Source organism: Macaca fascicularis, chromosome 1 (genome assembly GCF_037993035.2).
Source record: "Macaca fascicularis isolate 582-1 chromosome 1, T2T-MFA8v1.1".
NCBI classification, from domain to species: Eukaryota; Metazoa; Chordata; class Mammalia; order Primates; family Cercopithecidae; genus Macaca; species Macaca fascicularis.
The window spans coordinates 152,647,917-152,672,979 of record NC_088375.1 but is presented as its reverse complement, the minus strand read 5'-3'; the positions used below and the strand labels follow the sequence as shown (position 1 = coordinate 152,672,979).

General features: G+C 32.7%; 1 protein-coding gene across 50 annotated transcripts in view; it reads left to right on the top strand.

Moving 5' to 3' along the window:
• The window catches only part of ADGRL2 (adhesion G protein-coupled receptor L2), a 683,665-nt gene extending 659,944 nt beyond the window's left edge, over positions 1 to 23,721 (top strand). For 10 of the 50 annotated variants that reach the window (XM_074003149.1, XM_074003150.1, XM_074003156.1 and 7 more), the window contains 10 exons: positions 577 to 786; positions 1,718 to 1,938; positions 3,254 to 3,320; positions 11,200 to 11,291; positions 12,133 to 12,177; positions 13,160 to 13,328; positions 15,876 to 16,004; positions 16,553 to 16,649; positions 18,193 to 18,321; positions 21,687 to 23,721. In XM_074003149.1, coding sequence (XP_073859250.1) covers positions 577 to 786; positions 1,718 to 1,938; positions 3,254 to 3,320; positions 11,200 to 11,291; positions 12,133 to 12,177; positions 13,160 to 13,328; positions 15,876 to 16,004; positions 16,553 to 16,649; positions 18,193 to 18,321; positions 21,687 to 22,441 — 1,914 coding nt within the window. In that variant the 3' untranslated portion in view covers positions 22,442 to 23,721. Of the gene's footprint in view, positions 1 to 576; positions 787 to 1,717; positions 1,939 to 3,253; positions 3,321 to 11,199; positions 11,292 to 12,132; positions 12,178 to 13,159; positions 13,329 to 15,875; positions 16,005 to 16,552; positions 16,650 to 18,192; positions 18,322 to 18,551; positions 18,634 to 19,491; positions 19,718 to 21,686 lie in introns of those variants that run through there. The other 40 variants (XM_074003162.1, XM_005542925.4, XM_065519736.1 and 37 more) reach the window with 12 other exon arrangements.
• The last annotated feature ends 1,342 nt before the right edge of the window (positions 23,722 to 25,063 follow it).

Below are 25,063 nucleotides of genomic sequence, written 5' to 3'. Positions count from 1 at the left end.
GCTGCATCTTTTGAAAAGTCAAAATAGCTTCTGGAATATGTCTCAATGTTCTTTCTTGTGATTAAGAGAATGATAGCCAGAACACAGAAATATTTTAAGAAGTGTAGCATTTCGGTCTCAGATCTGTTGTGTGTGTCAACTCTCAATATGTAAGCATACAAAACCCCAAGGAGAAAATAAAAACTTAAAACTTGGCTTATGTGTTAGTTTGGAAAAATCATTAAAATGTCAATTGTTTTTTAGCATGAATAAGTATTCTTTATTCTGTCATGCAAATAGTCTCCATGTTTATGTAGTTAATTCAGCCATACTTTGAAATCATTAGGCTCTTTTATTGTTTTCTAGGTAAAATCTTCCTCTCTCATAGATCACTTTTTTAAGTATAAAAGGCAGTAACATTGAATGCTATTATACGATTAAACTTTATTTTTGGTATTGAGCCTTTTTTGAACACATATGAATGGTATTCTTCAAAGAGTTTAGTAGTAAAAGATGAACTGTACATGTGAAAGTGGTCTTTCTTCTAGTTGATGTAATGCAGGAATACTAATGTTCCTCATATCTTTTTATTTTCAGTATAAAGATGGAGTTCATGAATTACTTCTTACAGTCATCACCTGGGTGGGAATTGTCATTTCCCTTGTTTGCCTGGCTATCTGCATCTTCACCTTTTGCTTTTTCCGTGGCCTACAGAGCGACCGAAATACTATTCACAAGAACCTTTGTATCAACCTTTTCATTGCTGAATTTATTTTCCTAATAGGCATTGATAAGACAAAATATGCGGTAAGCACCAGTTGAGTTAATTGACCTTAGATCTCTGAAAATTATTTTATTAGGTGTGAGGTGACATATGATACTGATATTAATGTTTGACCTTGTAACTTGATACAATTGATAGGGCAATATTAAAAGACAATTTGTAGTAAATTAAAAGGCTGCCCAATTATTAAGTAATATTATGAATTAATTCATTTTGTATATTAAGAGACAGTCGAATTTTTCTGTGTTTTTGTTAAGACATATAATTTTAATAGAAGAATGCTAGGGATACAGAAATACAAAGATCCTATTTTAAAAATTCTTATTTTGCTTGCATAGTCATTCTGACCAATGATCCTTTCTTTGAATTCACGGCAATTTATTCATCATCATGAGTTCTTAATATCAGAAAGAGAACTTAATCAGTTAATGCTTCACCCTATATTCATCTGCACTTAGATAACTTAAGAATGCTCCAGATATGACAGGAAAATAATCCTAGGTAATTAGAGCTAGGATTTTGTCGTTAGAGCAAAATTTTAAAATTCCATTATAGAAAAAAATAGAAACAATAGATCTGCAAACAACACTTCTAAAGACTTGTGAAGCAAATAATCTACAAGTGGAATATTCAGATTTCATAACAGATAATTCACAAATTATGAAGTTTTCTTATTTGATATTTAATCTCACTAAAAAATGTTATAGTAATATTCTACCTTGAAACCTAGTACACTTGGCGTTATACTCTGTGAACATGATAATCTCCAGATTTGGCAGGGTTTTTAGCTTGTTTCCACTTACGAAAAAAATATCTTGAGGAAGCATTAGGTTACTCTGAATAATGTATTTTTGAAATAATAGCGATTTCTCTTAGTGAGTATTTTATAGTTTTGGAGTGGGCTATTTTTATTCATGAGTGTTCTTTTGTGTTTTTTGTTCTTTTCCTCTGTAGATTGCATGCCCAATATTTGCAGGACTTCTACACTTTTTCTTTTTGGCGGCTTTTGCTTGGATGTGCCTAGAAGGTGTGCAGCTCTATCTAATGTTAGTTGAAGTTTTTGAAAGTGAATATTCAAGGAAAAAATATTACTATGTTGCTGGTTACTTGTTTCCTGCCACAGTGGTTGGAGTTTCAGCTGCTATTGACTATAAGAGCTATGGAACAGAAAAAGCGTAAGTAATTGCAAGCGACCTGAGTGTTTTTCAAGTGAATAATTTTTTAAAGCCTGTTAGCTGTCAGTGAGGGTCCCTGACAGATTAAAATAGCATCTGAAAGCTTTATTGGTAAGAGAATGGGCATACCGTGCACAAATTACAATCAAGTCTTTTGTAATTTTCTGGGTTCAGAGGATTTGTACTCTGGCAAAGCAGATTCTAAATTATGGACTTTCTTTTTAACACAAAAGATTGATCTGAAACAAATTGAAAAAGTAAATAACTTTTTGGCCTTAGAAAGATATTAAGTAAAAATTCTTCTGAACTTAAAGCATCTGACAGGTTTAACTACTCAGTGTTAAGCTAATGCTTCATTAGCTCTCTTTGTGCAGCCAACCCTCTAGCTAACTCTCATTCTGAATTGTGACAGTAGCACATTCCATCCCATATGTTTTACTTTGATAATATTTTATCAGGCAGTTTGAAAGGATTAAAATAAGTCACTGTCTTTCGTTTATAAAAGTATAGATATTTACAGAAAGTGACAGAAGGTAGACATAGTCATGTTTCTAAGGATTTTATTTGCTAGAGGCATGAATTTTCCTTCCAATTCTGTTTATTTTTTTCCTTTGATAAAATTAGTTATATAAAGATTCTTTGGACTAAAGAAAGCTTTTTGACTGTACAGATGATGAAAGACAAATAAAAGAAATTCAGTGGGGATTCCATGTTATATGAAAAATGAACCACTAAGTAAAATCTGTCTTAATAAGTTTATGCATCATTTACTCTAATACTGTGTGAGTTCTGTGCTTTGATTTCCTTTTCTAGTATTTATCCATTCCTAGTGAAGGTGTTACATTTCTGCTATACTGTTTTGCAACAAACATAACATCTGAACAGTTTTTGGGGGGTCTGTTATGTTCCATAGGGTTGAGCACTTTAGCTCTGACAGATCTGAGAGGCAAATTTTGAAAATTATATGTAGGACTTCAAAATGATGAGATAATTTGTAATACTGAGTTTCAAGTCTTTCTTAGAGAAATCTGAAGTCTTAAGGATTCAGTGGTGGAGTGGTGTTTATTGTTTTCCCCATACAAGCACGATTTTGTATGCTTTTATCAAATACGAAACCAGCAGGTCGAAGTAAATAAATTACTATCCTTTGTTAAGTCAAAGCCAACTCAGAATTATTAGAGGTCTTACACATGATAAATGAATTTTCAAAGGCAAATGTAAAGTTAGTTTTGTTAGGTTTTTAAAATCCTATTTTCCTTGTAATGGTGAGGTTCCATAGAAACTACTAATGCATATTCTATTCTTTTCATAATAGTTGCTGGCTTCATGTTGATAACTACTTTATATGGAGCTTCATTGGACCTGTTACTTTCATTATTCTGGTAAGCAGATTCTGTTTTCCCTTGCTTTTTAGCTTGCTGCTTTAGCAGTGCTATTCAAACAAGGATAATTTGTTTTATTGTTTGTTTATCTATCTATACAAAGATTTACAAATATGCCTGTCTCACAGGATAATAGTATATTTTAAATATTTTTTATATACTTGCTAATTAATATTTCTGAAAATCTTTAAGAAGTACTTTTTCTCATTTCTAGTTTAATAAGCTAAAATATCACATCATAATCTAAAAAATATACTTACATATAGGCCATGTTATAAATATGTCAGGAAAGTGAAAGAACATTACCTTAATTTTTATTATCTTAGTTTCCACATAGTAATTTAATACTTCTAAATGAATGTCCACATCCTCAATTCTTTTTAGTGTATAAAAAGTTGTTTAATCTTGCATTAACGAATGACTATTAAATCAACTTAAAATGTATTAGAAATAAAATTACTTCTATAAGACTGAAGATACCAAATGAAAATACTAGTTTAAGAAATACTATTTTTAAATGAATTTGATACAAGCTAAGGATAGTGACATTAAGCTATTTTTAAATGTCTTACATTACCCTTAGTCACATTTGAAATATAGTTGAAATAAAGGATTGTAGCTACAGTATCTAGACTTTAGTATTTAAAACTTTCAACCAGGGCTGGGCATGGTGGCTCGCACCTATAATCCCAGTATTTTGGGAGGCTGAGGCGGGAGGATCACTTGAGGCTAGCCTGGGTGACATAGCAAGACCTCCTCTCTACAATATACTTTTAAATTACTTCAGTGTAGAGGCACGTGCCTGTAGTCCCAGCTACTCAGGAGGCAGAGGCAGAAGGATCTTTTGTGCCCAGGAGCACAAGACTGCAGTGAGCCATGATTGCACCACTGCACCCTCGCCTGGGCAACAGAGCGAGACCCTGTCTTTTAAAAAAAAAAAAAAAATTTGCTCAGTTGTAGCAGTATGGTGATAGAAATGGTGTTATTAACTCTGAAAAGGAAACATAAATAGTTCCTATTTTAAGGAGTTTTTCTTTTTTTTTTTTTTTTCCAAAAACGTAACACAAATGAGCTCCTTTGGATCTTTTCATGGTTAAGCAGTGTTTCATAAAATTGAGAAAAACTTTCAGTAGTTGAAGGAAACGTAAAACTACTTCAAGTGTGTATTTGTCATTAAATTAATTATTTTGCACAAATACATAGTGAAGTAAAAATTTGAGATGAATGCCTGTATGAATTAAACCAGTAAAACATTCTCAAGTATTCCTCGGAAAGCTGATTTCTCATCAGAATTATTAAATCTGATGATTACCCAAGTTTTTATTCTTGGTGTTCATATGTTAACACAGCCTAAGCCTATCTAGAGTTAAATGGCTGACATGAAGAGGCATGATCCTTGAAGACATAACCTTTCATTTTCCCCTAAGACCTTCGTCAAAGACGTATGTTGAAAAATATAAAGACTGCTTTAGGGATGTTTGGCCTATGAGGCTATCATGTGTTTACTTCTTTTATACTGTAGTTTTATTTATTTGATATCTGTGAAGATAAGTACTGACTTTAGATCATTAAAAAACATTTCACTTAGCAAAATACTCAGCTTTTAATAAGAAAAAAGGTTAAGGACATTTTATTATGTTGTTCATTTATAGTAGAGCACACTATTGCTTTGTAAGTCTTGTCATTATTTTCCTCTACCAAATCCTTCAGGTTGAGATGTGAAGGGCCTTTTCAAGAGCATTCTCAACTTAAAAACAAACAAAAACCCCAGTAGTTAGCAATCCCAGTACAGTTCTTGTTGGAATTCTCCTGCAATTGTTTTGCCGTCTAATTTTCCCAACAGAGAGCGATTAAGAGTGGTATAGGAATACAAAACAGCGTCTTGCAAAAGAGTATCTAACTTAAATTGAGATATGATATGATTATACAGTGTGTGTGGGGAAAATATATATATATATATTTGTCTCCCTCTTGTGATGATAAGGTATTTAAAACTCAATTCTCGTACAAATCTTAATATAGATTGTATTGTATACTGTCCTTTTAAGGAATATTCTCGTAACAAAAATTACCTACTGCTGTTCCTAGAAAGTATAGCTTTGCATTTTCAATTTTTCTGAATTGAAACTGTTTCACTTAGTTGTATTAAATAGGTGTACATTCTAAATAATAATCTATGAAGAAAAATAATATGCTAAGGAAAATAAAACTTCCTACTTCTGCATTTCTATAGAATATCTTGCCTACAGGCACCAGAGTAGTTATATCTATGAGAAAAGTGCTGGTAAGTAATGAGCAGTGGGAAACCATTAGTATGCCTGAAATGGTTTAATGAAAGCTTGGATCATGACACGTCAGGAGCTGTTCTTATCATTTGGACAGCTCCATCTGCATCGTTAATAATTAATTCAGTTCAGTAAGAGTTCAGCTCACACACTCATTTAGAAGTCTTCTTCAGAGAACACCTCTCTGGCTGCTAGTCCCGGGGAGAAATAGGTTTCTGCTTGGCTAACAGCAAAGATCTGGTGATACAAGTATAGCTTTAGAGCTGCATTTGCCAGGTAGCAAAAGCTCCAGGGAGGACAAAAAGGGTCAGAACATGTGCAGTTCAGCTAGGTTACTTCAGAGTGATGTTTCTGTTCTTCTGTCTTATCATATCCATGTCAGCACTGCAAGCTGTGGAATGAATTTTAAGCTGCTAAGCTCAGACGGATGTGATTCAATTGAGCAGGTTGATGACCATAAAACAAACTGTGCACTCCTATAATCTGTGGTACCTTTTTCTTTTTTTAAACTTCTTTGTATTTTTATGTGCATCAATATGGCTGATGTTTAGCTGTGCTATATCATTAAGCAGTGTTAAATTTTATCAGCAAATTGGCAGATTATTATAAATAATTTATGAAATTATTATTTGGGGATAGGTAAAAGAATGATCTTTGTCAGTGGGAGAGAAAAAAATGTCCCAGTTTGATGACTTACTCTTTTTGACTGAATAAGGGATTTTTTTTTTCTCAATTTGCTCTCACTCAACAGAGATGTCTCTTAAGAGATAGTCATCTGTTTACATGTACACACACACCTGCCCACACACAAGGCACACACACACACACACGCCAGAGCTAAGCTAGAATCTGGTTAATTCTTGAATGAGTTGTTTCATCTCCAGAATTAATTATTAGCATGGACATTTAGCCTGGTTGGTTGTCGTACATATGTACCACAAACCTAATAGCCTATACTTACTAGTAGTGGCTTCTTTGTGGATAATTGAGTAACTGCATGTACTTACCAAGTTTAAACAAATGTTTGTGTGCGCAGCTGTAACTCCACCTTTTTCCTTTCTCACTGATGCATGGAGCCTTTCAACCTATGCCAAAATACTATGTTTAAACTTCGTACTATTTACACTGAAAAGAAAAAACAAAGAGCATGAGGGTCAAGAGTGGCTGCATTGGAATTCAAGGGAGAAGAACAGCAATTGGATGGTAGAGACATTGTTCTCTCCCTCCCTCCTTGCCTACCTTCCATTGAGAAATAGGGGAAATACCATGTTTGACTATTGTGATTGATTTTGTAAATGTATATCAATGGCAGAAAAATAAATTGAGCAAAAGTAAAAGTAAGAAGGAGAAAGAAATCACTTCTTATAACCAGCGGGAGCTGGGTGTGGGGAAGCACAGAAGTATATGGCTGGAAAGAGAAAAATGCAAGGAAGAAAGGAATTCAGATTTGCAGCCAGTAGTTTATTTGAAACCTACCTTTTTTGTCTTAAAATGACTGTAGATTTTTATCAAAGATGTGTTTATTTGCCCCTCTACCTCTTATTCTCATTTCCACAGTTGTATTTTAAGAAAACGAGAAAGAAGTAAGAAAGGGGAAAAAATTTTTGAAATAGTTTTCCCTGCAAAATTTTATTTATCAGAATGTATTGTCTCCTGAAAGGTAGTGACAATATTTATTCTGTCAAACTAAAATTTAGCATTACTTTTTTTTTAACATTGGAGAAAATAAGATAACTGTAAAACCACATTTTTAAAAATGTACCTATGCTTCAGTATATATTCTATTTAATTCCAGAAGATATTTTATTGTCATATATGTTGGTGGTAGCATAAATCGTTGAGCATCTAAATGATATAAAAGTTTTTGTATTTCTCTAATAAGACTAGTAATACGTATTGGTGAATTTTTTTTATTGAGTTGGGAAAAAGAAAAATCTTATTTAGCGTTTTTTGCCATCTTACATTATGGTTTACAATATGTCATATGCTTTTATTTCATAATTAATTTGTCTTGAAACGATGGTATTTTGTCCTCTTCCACGTACCATTGCCTCATTATTTGTATGACTTCAAGTCGTGTTTCAGAGGCTAAGTTAGTGTTGGGTTTAACTATAAATTTCTTTACATCTAGATGTGAGTGCATTAGCTAAAAGTTTTATTTTCAGTTTCTTCAAGTTGGAGAATTCAGACACTTGTAATTTGAGTGCAAAAATCCCTCAGTTATGATTATTTTTCCAATGCTTTTAGTTGTTTTTAAAGAAACTCACTTTCAAGTCTTCTAAAACATTCCATTTTAAGTATGTTAGAAACAGCTTTTAAAAATTTCATGCTTATATTTGCACTTGGATTCATGAGCTATGTGTGATATTTAGCTATGTAAAAGTATAAATGACATAAACAGGTTTGGAAAAAATAAACTAACTGTTATTAAGCGTGCAACTTGACTAGTGGGAGTAGAAGTGTGGGTGTTTTGGCCAGTTGCTGATTGTGGGATGGTAGTGTTTTACAAAGGAAATGGAGAATTGGTTAATTCTGGCAAATCCATCAGGTAGAAGTCATTTGATGAGCATACCTATTATGTAAATAACATAAATAGGATTTCTTTGAGGCAGTATTTTATATGTTAATTTATTTATCTTCAATTCATTCATCTCTGAATGATTTTTAAGTTGGATTACTTTTTATAGAAATGGAACCTTTTAAATATAGACTTAGTATATCTTTGTTAGGAGACTTCTAATCTTTTCACCCAGAATAAATTGGTTAATTTTATATGGGAAGTCTGTGGGCTGTAGAGTCCAGACCACAGTATATTGAATCCCAGCACTGACAATATAGTAGCTAAGAAGTCTTTGGAAAGATACATCTCAATTATTTCTAAAATGAGTATACAAGTACTGCCTGCTGCCACTGGATATAGGATTGTAGCTGTATTTTTCCTCTGTAATTTTCTTTATTTTCTGAATTTGCATTGTGAATGTATTGTATGTGTAACTAGAAAGACACATTAAACACATGTAATGTAAAAACCTCAGTTAAGTGAGGGGAGCAAAAGAGGAGAAATGTATTGAACAGTCTGTTTTTAAAGGATTAATTGAGATAAGTTTTGTATGGCATATTCACCTTGGTTAGTATTATTAACTAGGAAAAATGACTTTATCATACTTAAGCCTTAATTGTATTTTTATATTGGTAGATTTCATTTTAGTATGTCAGTTTTACGGGAAAGTTGTCCCTGATTTTTGCCATTGAAAAATATTTCTTCTGAGTTGACTTCCAAGATTTTATCATTTTCTACTCTTCTTTTTGCAATATAATACTTTATATGTTCACATTTTTCCACATTCACATTTTTTAGTTTCCTTATAAATTTTATACATTGTAGTGAATAATGAATAACTTTCTTTCCAGAATGTTTAGTACTACTACTATTTTGTTCCCAAGGGGATAACTAATATGCTTAGAAAATTATGAACACCAAATTATGGTCCTATACACTTCAGGAAATTGTTTAAGAAGAGAAAGGAAAAAAACCCTTATGTTCAGAAGTTTGGGATAAAAGAAAGCAAATTGTTCTTATCAGGCCATTCAAAAACAAAGGATCAGAAACAAAGGGAGAACGATTTAAAGGATTTAAATTGTGAATCTGCAAAGCAGCCATCTTACCTATTATAGTCAGTTTGTTTGTTTACTTGGGTTTTGGGTTTTTTTTTTGTTTGTTTGTTTACAACGTTTATAGAGTTTTTGTTTTTAACCATTCTTGAATTTTACTAGTTAAAGCTAGTGTTGCATAAAATTAAAATTAAAAAAAAAAACCTCTTGATTTTTGCCTTAAAAAAAAATTAGAGATACACTTTACCATGATTCTTTAAAACCCTAATCAGATATTTACTACTATACTACCAGAAGGATCTCTCTAATTTCTCAAAGGCAGAAATTGTGTCTTACTCATTCACAATACAATAAGCACATCCTTTTATGGAACAAGAATGAAATGTATCATATTGTAACATATCCAAAAAATTCAAGCATTTATTTATATTGTGACCAACTAGAATGTTATGGAAAATAAAGCCAGATAATGTTTCTACAATTGTATTTACTTTCTCTCTAGATATATTTTAAGAAATTTAAAAAAATAAATTTTTTTAAACAAACTGTTTTTGCCCTTAAGTAATTAACATCAAAGGACAGAATGTTACCTGCCAACACTTGTAAAGTTTTGCCCAATTACCTCATTTTATCCCTTAAGAAGGAATTCTCCATCTAGGAGAAATCATAGGGCACGGTGGACAAAATAACTTGATAGATACATAGCTTACATTAAAGCTTTTCTTAACACTGCTTCTAAACTCATCATGGGGAAGGACTTGGAAATTTTTATTTATTGCCCTTTATCACTTTTCCTAATTATAAAATCAGAAGTAGTGAATGATGAATAGTGTTACCATTTGATCATGTGATATTGTGACTCAGTAAAAATGATCATGTTACTGTAACACAGTTATGCTGATTATCTGCAACAAGGAATTAAATTCATCCTTACCTATAATAGGTGAAATGGGTCCTTTTCTGAATATACTATTTCTGGTATTAAGTCATATAAAGCTCACAAAATAACTTTTTTTTTCCTTTTAAAAAGTAATCTAAAAATAAAATGGCAAAAAAAAAAAAAAAATTCCAGGAACAATGTAATTTAGTTCTATTTTTGGAGCATAAAAATGGAACTGCCTCCTCCTCTTCTTCCAACATTCTTCCAGATGTCTGTAGAAACAAATGCAAATTACCAACCTTTGTCTCTTAGTCAAAACACAGCTCCTCTTCCTCTGCGCAAGCTCAGGTTGACCTCTTGGAATCCACTCACTTTCCTTCTTGTCAGATTACATCTTCCTCATTTTGCTTTTGTTTGCACCTAGATTCTTTGCATAGCTGAATGTTTAGAAGGACTCAAAACAGCCTTTTGTCAGAATGTATCTACTTCCTTACACTACAGAGACAGAAAAAAAGGACTGATGGCTTTTAACAGTTAAATGGCAAAACATACCTATATAAACTTTATCTTACTTTATTATAACAAACATTTATCATATGTTATTTCATTTGGTCCCCACAATTGCCTTATGAATAGATCAGACAGATGTGATTGTCCTCATTTAATCAGACAAAATCAAGAGCTAGACTCACAACCAAGACTAATGGTTCCAAACCCAGCAATTTTGTAGATTACATGATGTACATGATCTACATCATGATGTACAAAATTCCTTCTAAGGAATTCACTTGAGCGTTTCCATCAGATGGCTTTTAGGCCCTGGAGTACATCTAGCTAAAGAAACTAATTTAGGTTTTCTAATTTATTTAATCATTACCATATAATACTGACTTAATGAGGTTCAATTTGATGTCAAATGATCTATTAAAGAATTGATCATACATAGCCAGAGTATTTTTTATGTAGACTCAACTTGATCATTGCATACATAAAAAAATTGTTTCAGTATCTGCCATATAAACATGGATTGATACATTTGCAAGAACTATTCATTTTTCAGCTGTTTGTTCATTGTGGTCTAATTCTTTGTTTGTTACAACAGCTAAATATTGTCTTCCTGGTGATCACATTATGCAAAATGGTGAAGCATTCAAACACTTTGAAACCAGATTCTAGCAGGTTGGAAAACATTAAGTAAGTATTTTGTATTTTAATTTTAATAATTGGCAAACTAAGTAAAAGATACTCTCCACAGGGAACACAGGGATTTCTACCTTCTGTCAACTGTAGAAATTATTCAAAATGAAGTTTTACTGCCCTCAAGTTGAATCTCAGTGTTACTGTATCACCAACACTGGTCAAAGATTAGATAATAAAATTGCTGTCTTGATCTAGAACCATAAATTGTTTCAGTGGCTTCCTGGAAATTCCATATCATTGTAGCAATTTCATTTGAATTTAAAATGCAGTTCAAAATGATTTTCCTATTTGCATGGCTGATATGATTATATTAAGTTTGTTTTGTTAAATGACTTTTTGCTTTAAGGATTCTGAGCAGTTTCCACTCCTAATCCTGTTTTCCTAAGAGAATTTACTCTATTACTATTGTTAACTTGAAGATTATCTGTTGTTTTCATGCTAATTAAACAAATATTTACTCTATCTTAATGTTGAATAAAAGCTGCAATAGTCTGTCAATGGAGAAAATGCTATCTAATTAACAAAAAATGATAGCTGTTGTTCATTAAATCATCTTATGGAAACATTTTCAGAGTTACCTTTAAAATATCTGAGCCTTTTAATTTAGAACTTGAGAAGGTATTATTCAAGTTGGTTATAATGTGATTGTAAAAAATACTATCTTTAGTGTCAAAAATGGCAGATCTATAGTAAGGGTAAAATTTTTTTTTTATTTAGATGTTTTAGATAGGTTAGTGCCAACTTCATTGCATGTTGCATGGTAAGAGAGAGAGCTAATCTTTAGCATCTCTCTCTTTTCTTCCTTTTCCTCTTTCTGTCTTCTCATCTTCACCAGTAATTACCGTGTTTGTGATGGCTACTATAATACGGACTTACCTGGGTAAGGTAGAACCCTACATTAACAAATTTATAGCATGATTTATATTTTTTACAAATCCGTCAATATCATGAACTGCCCTTAACTTTTATAATTATTTTGAAATATCTAGTTTGCTATAGTATTTTAAAACTATAATATGCCTTTATTTTTTAATTGCTTGCCTCTGCATTTTGACTTTCTTAATTTTGACTAATTTATAAAATATATAAATGCTTTCTTATTACTTTCTATTTTAATTCTGTCTAATAATTTTGTTTCTCTTTTCTGCTTATAATGCTTTCTAGCTATGAAGATAATAAGCCATTTATCAAGTAAGATCATTAGTTAGACATGGAATGCACTGACTTTAAATCCTTCTCATTCCGTCCTATTTCCTACAGTTCTTTTCTTCTTAAGCTATTCATGATGAAATCTCTCCAAAATTATTTTATTTTGAAGTTGTTCTCATGTTTTTGTCCCATTTCAGCTAGGCTTCTTCATGCTTTAGTTTTAAAACCTTAGGTTCACCTAAGACTAGTTTATTAGAATCTGAAGTTTAGGTGTTAAGTGATTATCTGCCATTTAACCTTTCTGTATGTGTCACATTATTCAGTGTCATGTGAGTACACCACAGGAATAAAAATACAGAAGTAAATTAATTAAGCACTCCTTAATTTCTTTTATGAAAATGCACATAAAGGACAAAGTCATAGGGGATATATTACACCTTGTATTTTAATATAGTTTTGATACTTTGTTTATTCTGGAATAAGAAAAGGTCATACCTGCTGTTGCTGTTTTCACTGGAGGCTGCAGTACTAAATGCTATTGTTCTTTCTTAATCAGTGAAAGGTTAAAGCCAAAATGCTGTTGAATTTGAATGTGAACATAGAGAAAGTCAACTGCCACTACTGATATGCCACTACTGATATGTTAACATTTAAGCGTGATGCGTGTTTTTTGCTCATTGAACGTGTTAAAAAAGTTCACTTTATTTTTCCAGGTCTTGGGTGCTTGGCGCTTTTGCTCTTCTGTGTCTTCTTGGCCTCACCTGGTCATTTGGGTTGCTTTTTATTAACGAGGAGACTATTGTGATGGCATATCTCTTCACCATATTTAATGCTTTCCAGGGAGTGTTCATTTTCATCTTTCACTGTGCTCTCCAAAAGAAAGTAAGTAATTGAAAACACCTAGGGGCTCAGATTACTCATTCTTTGATTTGAATATAATAGATATAATAAAGAATATTTTAAGTCACATCTGGCATATTGTTAAAGAGCATCATATTTTTAATTATAAGTTAATTTTAATACCTGTCTGAAAATTTAGGTTCATCTATAAAATAATACCAGTCATCTTTTGTATCTCAGTTCGGGAATGTTACAAACTAGATACTTAGGTTAAGATCTCTTCCTTGCTTATAGGGTCTATAAAATGCTAGGTACAAAGGGTATACAAGGTAAAATAAAAGGTTAAATAAAACTCATTCTTTGTTTGCTAAAGGCATTGCAGTGGCTCACACTGAAGTTGAGTAAAGGATAAATGATGTTAAGTTTTAAAGCACCAGACATACAAAAAATTAATGTTACCTTTTGAGTAATTTTGAAAGATCTAAAAATCAATAATTACTACCTTACGTCGTACTGTTTTGTCCTGATTTTATGTTAAGTGGAGTCAGCAAAAATGATTCAAAACTTACAGATGAAAAGCTTTAATCTGTAGCAAGAAGATGTAAACCTAAGGGAATTGCTTAGGTGCTATTTAAGTATAAAATTTCCATACCTTTCACTAGGTATCATCCTTTTTCTGACTTCATATCTAATGTAGTCATTTTATTCTGTTATTACTAGTTGGTCACTAAATTGAACAGAGAAATAGAATTGTGAAAGTGAAAACTATTATGTTTTCAGTCCTGACAAGATGATAGTGTTGTTACTTCCATCAGTTTTGAATAAGCTATAATTTTGAGATAATGACAGTGGAATGTGCAATACTGACAGATAATGTATATTCACAGCAATATAGGCATTAGGCAAAACCAACACTGGAAGGTATTATTTGGATAAAATACCGTTTTGATTGCCATTGTCTTGGTTATGCAGCATTTCATAGCAGTTAACACCCATTAAATGTGTTGAAATTTTTTGTGAGGTATGATGTGTTATTTAATAACAGTGAACTTTAACTTATAAACATTGTACAGGGCTAACATTAGTAATTACTTTGGCTTTTATATATTTCCTACATAAGTGAGCATTTTATATACAGGCATATTATTGTATATTCATAATTTTTGTGCTGTTGTGCCAAGCATCTTTGACACAAAGCATAGACATAGCAGAAAAAGAGTGAGGTAGTCATTATTTCTTCATATATGAGAAAAAGAAGTATAACTTAGTCTCGGATACATCCACTTGGGTGCACCAGGATGAGTTGTTAAGAATATGATATAAAATGGTTAAGTTAAAATCATGGTTATAACTGCTTGAATGAGCATGTTTAGGCCAAGAAAATGCTTTGAAGTCTCAACCACCTTGTTATTTGTTCTAATAGGTTAATTAAATAAAGCTAAAAAGATGAAAATGCAAGTGCACTTAGATTTAAATGCCGTCTACTGATTTTTAATTTTCTAATTTTGCAAGCAATAAGTGTCAAAGTCATGGTCTTTACAGGCAGTTACTGCACATAAACTTCTGAGTTGAGGGAAAGCCTTTGAGTGTTTCTGTAACCTATTAGAAAAAATGTTTTCTTATGCAGTTTCTTCTTGTCTGTCTTGTAATTTCACAGTCTGGCTCTAACCCACAAGAAAACATGTATATGCCAGTATAGCTGCAATAGTCCAACAGCACCCTCTCCCTCTTTACTTAATTCTGTAACACTGCTTTAGATGGGGCCCTATTATTTAGCAGTTGTTCGGACTTCACTTTTTAAAGTTTAGTTGAAACTTTTTTTAGACCTAAGAACTTTTTTTTTGCATTCATATATTCAAGCTTCAGGGGAAAAGGGGAAATTACATGGGTAACTCATTAATGTGAATGGAAATTGCATAAATAGTTCTCTTGTGTGCTAATGAAGTGAATAGACATCTTAAACTGTCTACACTAAAAGTTAAAGCTCGACACATCAAAAAATGAAGAAAACGTTCTGTCCTAATTAGTGGCAAATGTATCAAAGTACTTGTTTTCTTTATTCTTGTGCCAAAGTAGTCTTGTCATTATAAAGAGGTTACCCGCAAAACTATGCAAAAGAGGTTTCTGTGTTGACCTACCTAAGAGGACATGAAGCATATAAAACTTCAACAACTGAATTACAGAGTGGTTAAATGTAATTAAGCAAGGAAAATGCTAAACTTTTTGTCCCGTTTTTTTTAGCATAAAATAAAAAATTGGAGTTACTAAGTATAAGAGAATAAAACTATAAATATATTGCTATTATTTAATAACTAACATTTATATTATAACAGGATATAGAGTATTTCTTCATGTTGTATCACATTTTAAAGATTCTACTAGCCAGTCTAGTGGACAGAGATATTTTTCTGATTACTATTTCAGTAATTTTAATTGAACTTGATTTTGCAAGTTCAATTTATTTTCTCCACGGATAAGTCTTAGTGGAACTTTTAATTCTTTTCGGTTGTCTTCACTGTTCATTTAATTAGAGAGAGAGAAGCAAGTATGTTCATATTAATCCCTTGGTCTCGTGATTATTCAATGCAGGTACGAAAAGAATATGGCAAGTGCTTCAGACATTCATACTGCTGTGGAGGCCTCCCAACTGAGAGTCCCCACAGTTCAGTGAAGGCATCAACCACCAGAACCAGTGCTCGGTATTCCTCTGGCACACAGGTAACAAAGAGTTTGACAGCATCGTTAATTAACCGTATTTATAGAAAGCCTACTGAGACATGTTCTGTTCAGATGCACTAATTGTCTCCTCATTATAATGATCTAGATAGCAAATACTTGCTTTTTTAGTATTTTGGTTTTAATGTCTTCTTAAACATTTCTTCAGTGTTTCTTTATATGTGAACATCCTTTTTTGTGGAGAGTTACTTAAGAAGTATATCATAATCGTCTTATAGCCTAAGGCCATATAGCACAATGCTCATAGAAGGCACTCAATAAACGTATATTGAATAACCAGTGATCTCCACTCTTTAAAAAAAAGACAATAAAATAACATGTTTTTAAGAGTGGAGGATTAAATATCCCTTAGTTGCTTAGTAAATAAACAATAGACATTGTTAGTTTTAGACCAGAAACAACACACATTCTTTAAAAGGCCACCAGATAATCCTACATAGGTTGTTTAGGGTAAATCTCTGTATGTCTTTAATAAGGTAAGCTTGGGGAAACTAACAAAACACGTTTGTCTCGCTATTTTGTATTAATAGAGTCGTATAAGAAGAATGTGGAATGATACTGTGAGAAAACAATCTGAATCTTCTTTTATCTCAGGTGACATCAATAGCACTTCAACACTTAATCAAGGTCAGTTATCAGGAAAATTTGAATTATTACCATTTATTAAAGTACATATAAATTCCTTTTATTCAATAATATAATGCAAGAAATATAATTTTAAACTGCATTAACAGGATGCGGCTTGAAGGTAATTATTGAAAATATACCTTGCCACAGATTAAAAATATTATCCTAGGGAGTACAGATTTATTCTTTCTGACCAAGACATTTATGAAGGTTTTCTTCATAAAACATTAATAAAATTAGAATAATCACTATTCACATGAAAGAGTACCATGGAAATTATGTTTTTAATCTTTCTTTCAAAAAGTGAAAAATAAATGCTAAAATCATTTGTAGAAATCTTCATAAACAAAAATACATGAAAGTTTATAAGCAACTTTTTCTATATTGTTTGATGTGTCTACAGTGGCAGCTTTAAATTCATCAATCAATACAGTTCTTAAAATATGCTAGGAAATGAAGTAATTTAGAAAAGAGTATATGCACACATATGTATTCTTGAATAAAAGCTTAATACATTCCAATTTAGTATGAAAAATTATATGGTATTGTATATATCCTTGGAAGGATAATTTAATCACGCTATTTTCAGTTTGATATGTACTGATTTGTAATACAGGTTAGAATTTATTACAATGAAATATAATGACATTTTAAACTGTTGACATTGTTCTAGTGAGATTCTCATTTAAAATGAAAAAAAGGTGTATGTGTGGTAGCGATACTAACCTGAATTTTAAGATATTTTTATCCAAATTACATTAGCTATGCAAAACATAATCAGTAAGTATTTAAAAGTTTGTAATTTGTCAGTTAGAATGAAAGACGTGCATTTCTTCTGTTGCTTTGGTATTTTACTTCGTTCTGTTGGCTGTCAAAAAGTAAATGCATTATTCAATGATTCATTTTTGAAACCTGGCAAATAACATTACATAATGAAAATTCTTGTTATGTAGAATTTGTGAATGACCTAATAATTCATTGTGTAGTCTTTTTTTTCTCAGCATGTGTGCTTTTGCATTTACTAAGAGCAGCTTTTTGCAGTGTGTCATACTTTCCACCTGTTTGTGAAAGTTGTTTTTCCTCCTGCTCGTATCAAAGTTGGTATTAACACAGATGTTTTCATGAGACATAATCCCACACCTGTAAATTCTGAAAGTTTGAGATTCCCTCTTCTGGGCCTCAGTGGTTATGTTTTTAATATTAAGCAGTAACATCTTGAAACATAATGTTGATTTCTATGCATTTAATTGCCATTTTTGTTTAACAGTGCTTTTGTATAAATTAGTAAATGTCATCCTCAGCAGGTGTTTACTTGGGGGATTTAGAAAGCACCTGTGAATTACTGAAATTTAACTTCCCTCTCCCTTCTCTCCTGCAAATTAGTAGTTCAAATACAGTCAGAATATTTCAACAGATTTTCCATTGCCAACTTGTCCACTACCCTTGATGAATATAAAAAAATACTTTACTACCACTGTAACGCTAAAATAAGAGACTGATGTACTTTTTTCTGTGTTTTGTTGTTGTTTTTTTTTTACTTTAGGAATGACTGGCAATTACCTACTAACAAACCCTCTTCTTCGACCCCACGGCACTAACAACCCCTATAACACATTGCTCGCTGAAACAGTTGTATGTAATGCCCCTTCAGCTCCTGTATTTAACTCACCAGGTGTGCTTTACTTACAAATAAAACTACCTTTCTTTGCTGCTAAACAGAGCTATGATCTTTGCCCTGTTTCTGAAATATTCAAGTTGCCATATATTTATTATTACATTCTTAATTTATCAATTAAAAAAAATTACCGTATTGCCTATGCCAGGCTTCTAAAACTGCACTATATTATAGTAAAAGCTCAGTCATGATAGTATTTACAATAATTATCCATGTTTTTAACACAGGTGGCATAAATCTTAATATATTATTACAGGACTGACATCACATGGTCTGAGAGCCCATCTTCAAGATTTATATCATTTAGAGGTATCCTATCTATATAATATACTGTTCAGTTAATTCTAAAGCTTGCTGACAAAATTTGCTTCTGGAATGAATTAGCTAATGAAGATAATTTGGATGCCTAGCTATAGAAAACCACATTCAGCTTATCAATATATCCAAACTATAGTATAGTGCAGCTTTATGTAGTTTTCTTTTTTCTTAAGAAAAAAATCAGAATAAAGTTAATATTAGTCAGCTTATACCTATAGTTTTTAATTGGGGGAGGGGGAAAGATTGTCACTAACCCATCTTATATTACTATGTTGTTTAATAGCTTATTTTAAATAAAAGCATATATATACTTAATATTAACAATTTTCAAGATTTTGGTAAAGTTTTCATATAATTATACTGCTAGCATATAATCTTTATTTGTGATGAATATTTGCCACTAAATTAAACACAGAACTTTGTTTCCATTTTTTTCTTAAAATTATTTTTTAATGTAACTGCAGCTTCTCTTTTCATTCTCTTGTGTTTTTTTTTACTTTCCTTATGCTTTCCTCTAGCAACCTACAGAGAGACAAGTATGGGAGTAAAACTTAACTTTGCCTATCAAATGTAAATTTTTTCAGCATGATTTTTAATGGGCACAATTAAAACATAACTAGCAGTCATGAAGTAGACTCAGCGGGCAAGTGGTTCACAATTTGCAACTAAAATGTTACCAAATTCAAACAGTACATCCGTCTGTACTGCCTTTTGTCAGTAATGGAGGTCTGTAGCAAATGCTGTCCATACTTAAGTATACGCAATGCTGAAATAATTTGCTCTATAAAGCCTGAAGTACTGTCAACCAAAATGCTTAATAATTGATTTATCATTTCTGCATTCCCACAGTAATCTTGCTACAGGCTGTGGAAAATCTTCAAGTGAATTACCTGAACTTGGGCAGAAAAAGATACCTCTTCAAAACCAGTCAAAGATGGCTTAAATCTGCAGTATATCATAGAAAAGACCTTTTGGATTATATCCAGTATATAGTGTTATATTTACCAAGCAATGATAAAACAAAAGAAAATCTTTGAAAACAGTGAACCTCTACAGAGGAAACAAATGCTAGCAAGTGAGCCATGTGTCACTCATACCTTTAAGTGCCAAATGTTTTTTTTAATAATCTTACGAAGATTATAGCACATAACGTGAATTTATGAAGCTAAAGAATTGTGTCTACCAAGTTAAAGGAAGCCTTACAAATAACTATCACAATTTCATTTTGTTGCACATGGAACATGATACAAATTTGTCAGTTTTTCAAATGTGGAAGTTGGGACAGTCTTTAAACAATACAAATCACTAACAAATATAATCTTCCCTCATTTTCTCGTTTTTTTGCTGATGATAATTTGCCCAACAATGATCACATATTTATTGGTCATGAAGTTTGTATCAGGCAATACAGATTTTTTTTTTTTTCTGAAGGAAACTGCATTTTCTAGGATATCTGCAGCTTTAAGAGTGGAGTAAGCACTAAAACGGGAAATTTCGTATTTTTTTTCCAAGAACTAAATTTTTTCCTAAACTCCTCCAAGCCTTGCATACAATGCAGCAGCCTCACAGTGGTCAGTTTCATTTCAATAACATCATTTCATTCTTTTTTTTTTACAGACCTATCTGTAGACTGTGATTTTTTTTTTCTCTAGGATTTTGAGAATGAATAACCTAACTTTCCATGGTGCAGACCATTTAATTTTCTCTTGACTTTTTTTTTTCATTTGCTTGAGAAGCACTGTGATGTCTTAGTTTACATGTTTATGTGTCTGTGGAAAATACAACTCTGATTCCAATAGAGCATGTTACCATGTTTTTTTTTCCCCCCTCCTAAACCTCTTTTCCTATCTTCAGCAGACTTATCCAATCTTTCATTCCTTTAGAAATAAAAATATATTAGCCAAGGCTGCCACCCTTCTCCCATTCCATAGTTAATATTTATTCTTGGTTTAATTTCTGTGACCCATACTTAAGAAATCTCTAACATTTCTGCGTTTGACCTCCATGGCCATGGTGTCTGTGGGCCAATCTCGTACAGTGGACTCTGCTGGTTCATTCGGTGCTGTCACTGTGACTGATGCAGACTGCAGGGCTGCAGGCAAACTTTGACCACTAGAAGCCTGGGGCCATTACTATTAGAGAGATTATTAGTACCAAGAACTCAAAATAATAAATATTAAATGAAAAATAAAAGGCTGCTATTGCTGGTAATCTAATTTGTTGAACCCTTGCTCTGACTAAGTTGCTGAGAAGCTTAGAAATTCTTCATCATGTTACAATAAATCATTTTACTTTCTTTTATATATCAGCTACTCTTAGGCCAGATAGCCTGAGCAGACAGACATGATGTGAGTTGTCCAAAGTGAGTCATTCCACCTGCTGTCTATCGTGATGTTGGATGGTGCTTGTGGACCCCTGGTCCAGTCAGTATGAGAGATGGCTGTCTTTGTTTAACATGACTTCTTTGTATCTGTCCATGTTTTCATTCTTTTTTTTACTTCATCTCCAGAAAAAAGGAAATGTTAGAATGTTGTTTAAAAAGTTGCTTGCCAGTTATGTGGGTTTATGTTGTACATTTTGCCTTTCAGTTTTGTATTGTGACTTACTCCTTTTTAATTTAGTGTTGTTTAGGACAAATTCTGTTAATTTTATTTTTATAAACCATAGTCTTGTACTTTAAAATGTAAATGTCACTAATGAATTGCTTTGCATTAACTATGCAAGGGCATGGAGTGAAGTCTTCTTTGTGTCAGAGATTTGACCAAAATCAATTAATAAGTACTGTCTCCCGAAATTGACAAAGTATTACTGTGTATGCCATTTTCCCTCCCTTGAAAACAGTATTATTTTTAACACTTTTTCCTGTTATCTGAGGGGTTGCAACTGTTTACAGTTGGGAATGCTGGAAAGCCTGGCACTTCTCAAGTGTTAGCTTTCAAATACAACTTTGTCCTGAACGACATTAAAAAGTTTTGTACAAAAGAAATAGCGTTTCTTTGTAAAGGAACAGAGACATAACGATAACTCCCCCTCTTCTGTTTCAGGACATTCACTGAACAATGCCAGGGATACAAGTGCCATGGATACTCTACCGCTAAATGGTAATTTTAACAACAGCTACTCGCTGCGCAAGGGTGACTATAATGACAGCGTGCAAGTTGTGGACTGTGGACTAAGTCTGAATGATACTGCTTTTGAGAAAATGATCATTTCAGAATTAGTGCACAACAACTTACGGGGCAGCAGCAAGACTCACAACCTCGAGCTCACGTTACCAGTCAAACCTGTGATTGGAGGTAGCAGCAGTGAAGATGATGCTATTGTGGCAGATGCTTCATCTTTAATGCACAGCGACAACCCAGGGCTGGAGCTCCATCACAAAGAACTCGAGGCACCGCTTATTCCTCAGCGGACTCACTCCCTTCTGTACCAACCCCAGAAGAAAGTGAAGTCCGAGGGAACTGACAGCTATGTCTCCCAGCTGACAGCAGAGGCTGAAGATCACCTACAGTCCCCCAACAGAGACTCTCTTTACACAAGCATGCCCAATCTTAGAGACTCTCCCTATCCAGAGAGCAGCCCTGACATGGAAGAAGAGCTCTCTCCCTCCAGGAGGAGTGAGAATGAGGACATTTACTATAAAAGCATGCCAAATCTTGGAGCTGGCCATCAGCTTCAGATGTGCTACCAGATCAGCAGGGGCAATAGTGATGGTTATATAATCCCAATTAACAAAGAAGGGTGTATTCCAGAAGGAGATGTTAGAGAAGGACAAATGCAGCTGGTTACAAGTCTTTAATCGTAGAGCTAAGGAATTCCAAGGGCCACATGCAAGTATTAATAAATAAAGACTCCATTGGCCTGATGCAGCTCCCTCAAACTCTGCTTGAAGAGATGACTCTTGACCTGTGGTTCTCCAGTGTAAAAAAGATGACTGAACCTTGCAGTTCTGTGAATTTTTATAAAACATACAAAAACTTTGTATATACACAGAGTATACTAAAATGAATTATTTGTTACAAAGAAAAGAGATGCCAACCAGGTATTTTAAGATTCTGCTGCTGTTTAGAGAAATTGTGAAACAAGCAAAACAAAACTTTCCAGCCATTTTACTGCAGCAGTCTGTGAACTAAATTTGTAAATATGGCTGCACCATTTTTGTAGGCCTGCATTGTATTATATACAAGACGCAGGCTTTAAAATCCTGTGGGACAAATTTACTGTACCTTACTATTCCTGACAAGACTTGGAAAAGCAGGAGAGATATTCTGCATCAGTTTGCAGTTCACTGCAAATCTTTTACATTAAGGCAAAGATTGAAAACATGCTTAACCACTAGCAATCAAGCCACAGGCCTTATTTCATATGTTTCCTCAACTGTACAATGAACTATTCTCATGAAAAATGGCTAAAGAAATTATATTTTGTTCTATTGCTAGGGTAAAATAAATACATTTGTGTCCAACTGAAATATAATTGTCATTAAAATAATTTTAAAGAGTGAAGAGAATATTGTGAAAAGCTCTTGGTTGCACATGTTAGGAAATGTTTTTTCTTACACTTTGTCATGGTAAGTTCTACCCATTTTCACTTCTTTTCCACTGTATACAGTGTTCTGCTTTGACAAGTTAGTCTTTATTACTTACATTTAAATTTCTTATTGCCAAAAGAACGTGTTTTATGGGGAGAAAAAAACTCTTCCAAGCCAGTTATGCCATGCCTTGCACAGAAGTGGTGAAATCTAGAAAAGATTGTGTGTCACCCCTCTGTTTATTCTTGAACAGAGGGCAAAGAGGGCACTGGGCACTTCTCACAAACTTTCTAGTGAACAAAAGGTGCCTATTCTTTTTTAAAAAAATAAAATAAAACATAAATATTACTCTTCCATATTCCTTCTGCCTATATTTAGTAATTAATTTATTTTATGATAAAATTCTAATGAAATGTAAATTGTTTCAGCAAAATTCTGCTTTTCTTTTCATCCCTTTGTGTAAACCTGTTAATAATGAGCCCATCACTAATATCCAGTGTAAAGTTTAACACGGTTTGACAGTAAATAAATGTGAATTTTTTCAAGTAGTTAACACGTGAACTCTTATGTATGATACATAATTGGCTTTAACATGTTGGTCCCTTCCCACCCCTTCCCACCTTGGTTTAAGTAATGTCATACCAAAGCCCAGGGATATATGAAAGGATACAATTAAGTTGCCTGTTTGTTCTTTATGCTGAAAAGAATGTATGTCTTCTCATTTCCCACTACATATGCACAAAATCTGTTGGATAAGTTTTAAGAGGGATATATTCTGAAAGCATTTTTGTTTGTTGCATTGTAACAGGACTAAAAAAAGAAGGGTTGGAAGTTCTACCATCAAATTTGGGCATCATAAAAAGTTTTTAACTGATTTTCTTTAACTGATTTTTCAGCAGTATTGGGAAATTTCTTAAACATACTTTAAGGATTATAAATATCCCTACAGATAGCTGTGAATACCAATATTCATTACCCTGGAAAAGTGTTACTCCAAGTTCAAAAATCGTATAATTGAATATCAAGAAACAGATTTTTTCTGTTTGTATCATAAGCGTTTATACAAAATTATTCTAAAGCTTAATGGTTCTAATTCTCAGATACTGCCACCAGCTTATAAATCGCTTACTTTTATGTAGACACACACATGCCTATTGAATTTAAAAAGCGATGAGAGTTAAAAATTAAGTGCATATATATATATATATATATATATATATATATATTTTTTTTTTTTTTTTTTTTTTTTTTAAGAGTGTCCCTTTGTCACCCAGGCTGGAGTGCAGTAGTGTGATCTCGGCTCACTGCAACCTCCACCTCCCAGGTTCTCAAACAGATTTAACAATCCTCTGAGAAGGGTACTCATTTCTTTGGCTAAAATTCTTCTGGGATTTATAAACTTTGCTTGCTAAAGGAGGGCATTAGATAATCAAGTATTTTTAATTTTCTATCTTGTTATACTTATTTTGAATGCCTAAAACCATACAGTATTGTGTGATGTGTACTTCCTAGTATACAAGCTACCTAGAGTCAGGCTGGTTCAGTAATAGATTTTTTAAAGGCAACACTGATTATTCAGTTAGCCCTGTTTCTTTCTCTTGAGGCAGTTCTCAAAGCTCTAAAGACATGAACAGTGCATAGTACCTAAATGGCTACTGTTCTCTAATGTCTTTATCCCATGGATTCAATTTGGAAACCATCATTGATCTTTGGCCTCAAAAGAAGAGTCATTTTAAAGCATTTCTTTTCAAAAATATATAAATGTTGCCTTAAATTCCATCTAGGATTCCCCTAGTACAAGATAGTTTCTTAGGTTTATAATTATTAAACTACTGTTTTAATGCAGATGCATTATTTTATTTATTAACCTAGTTTCTTGGGATCTGCCCA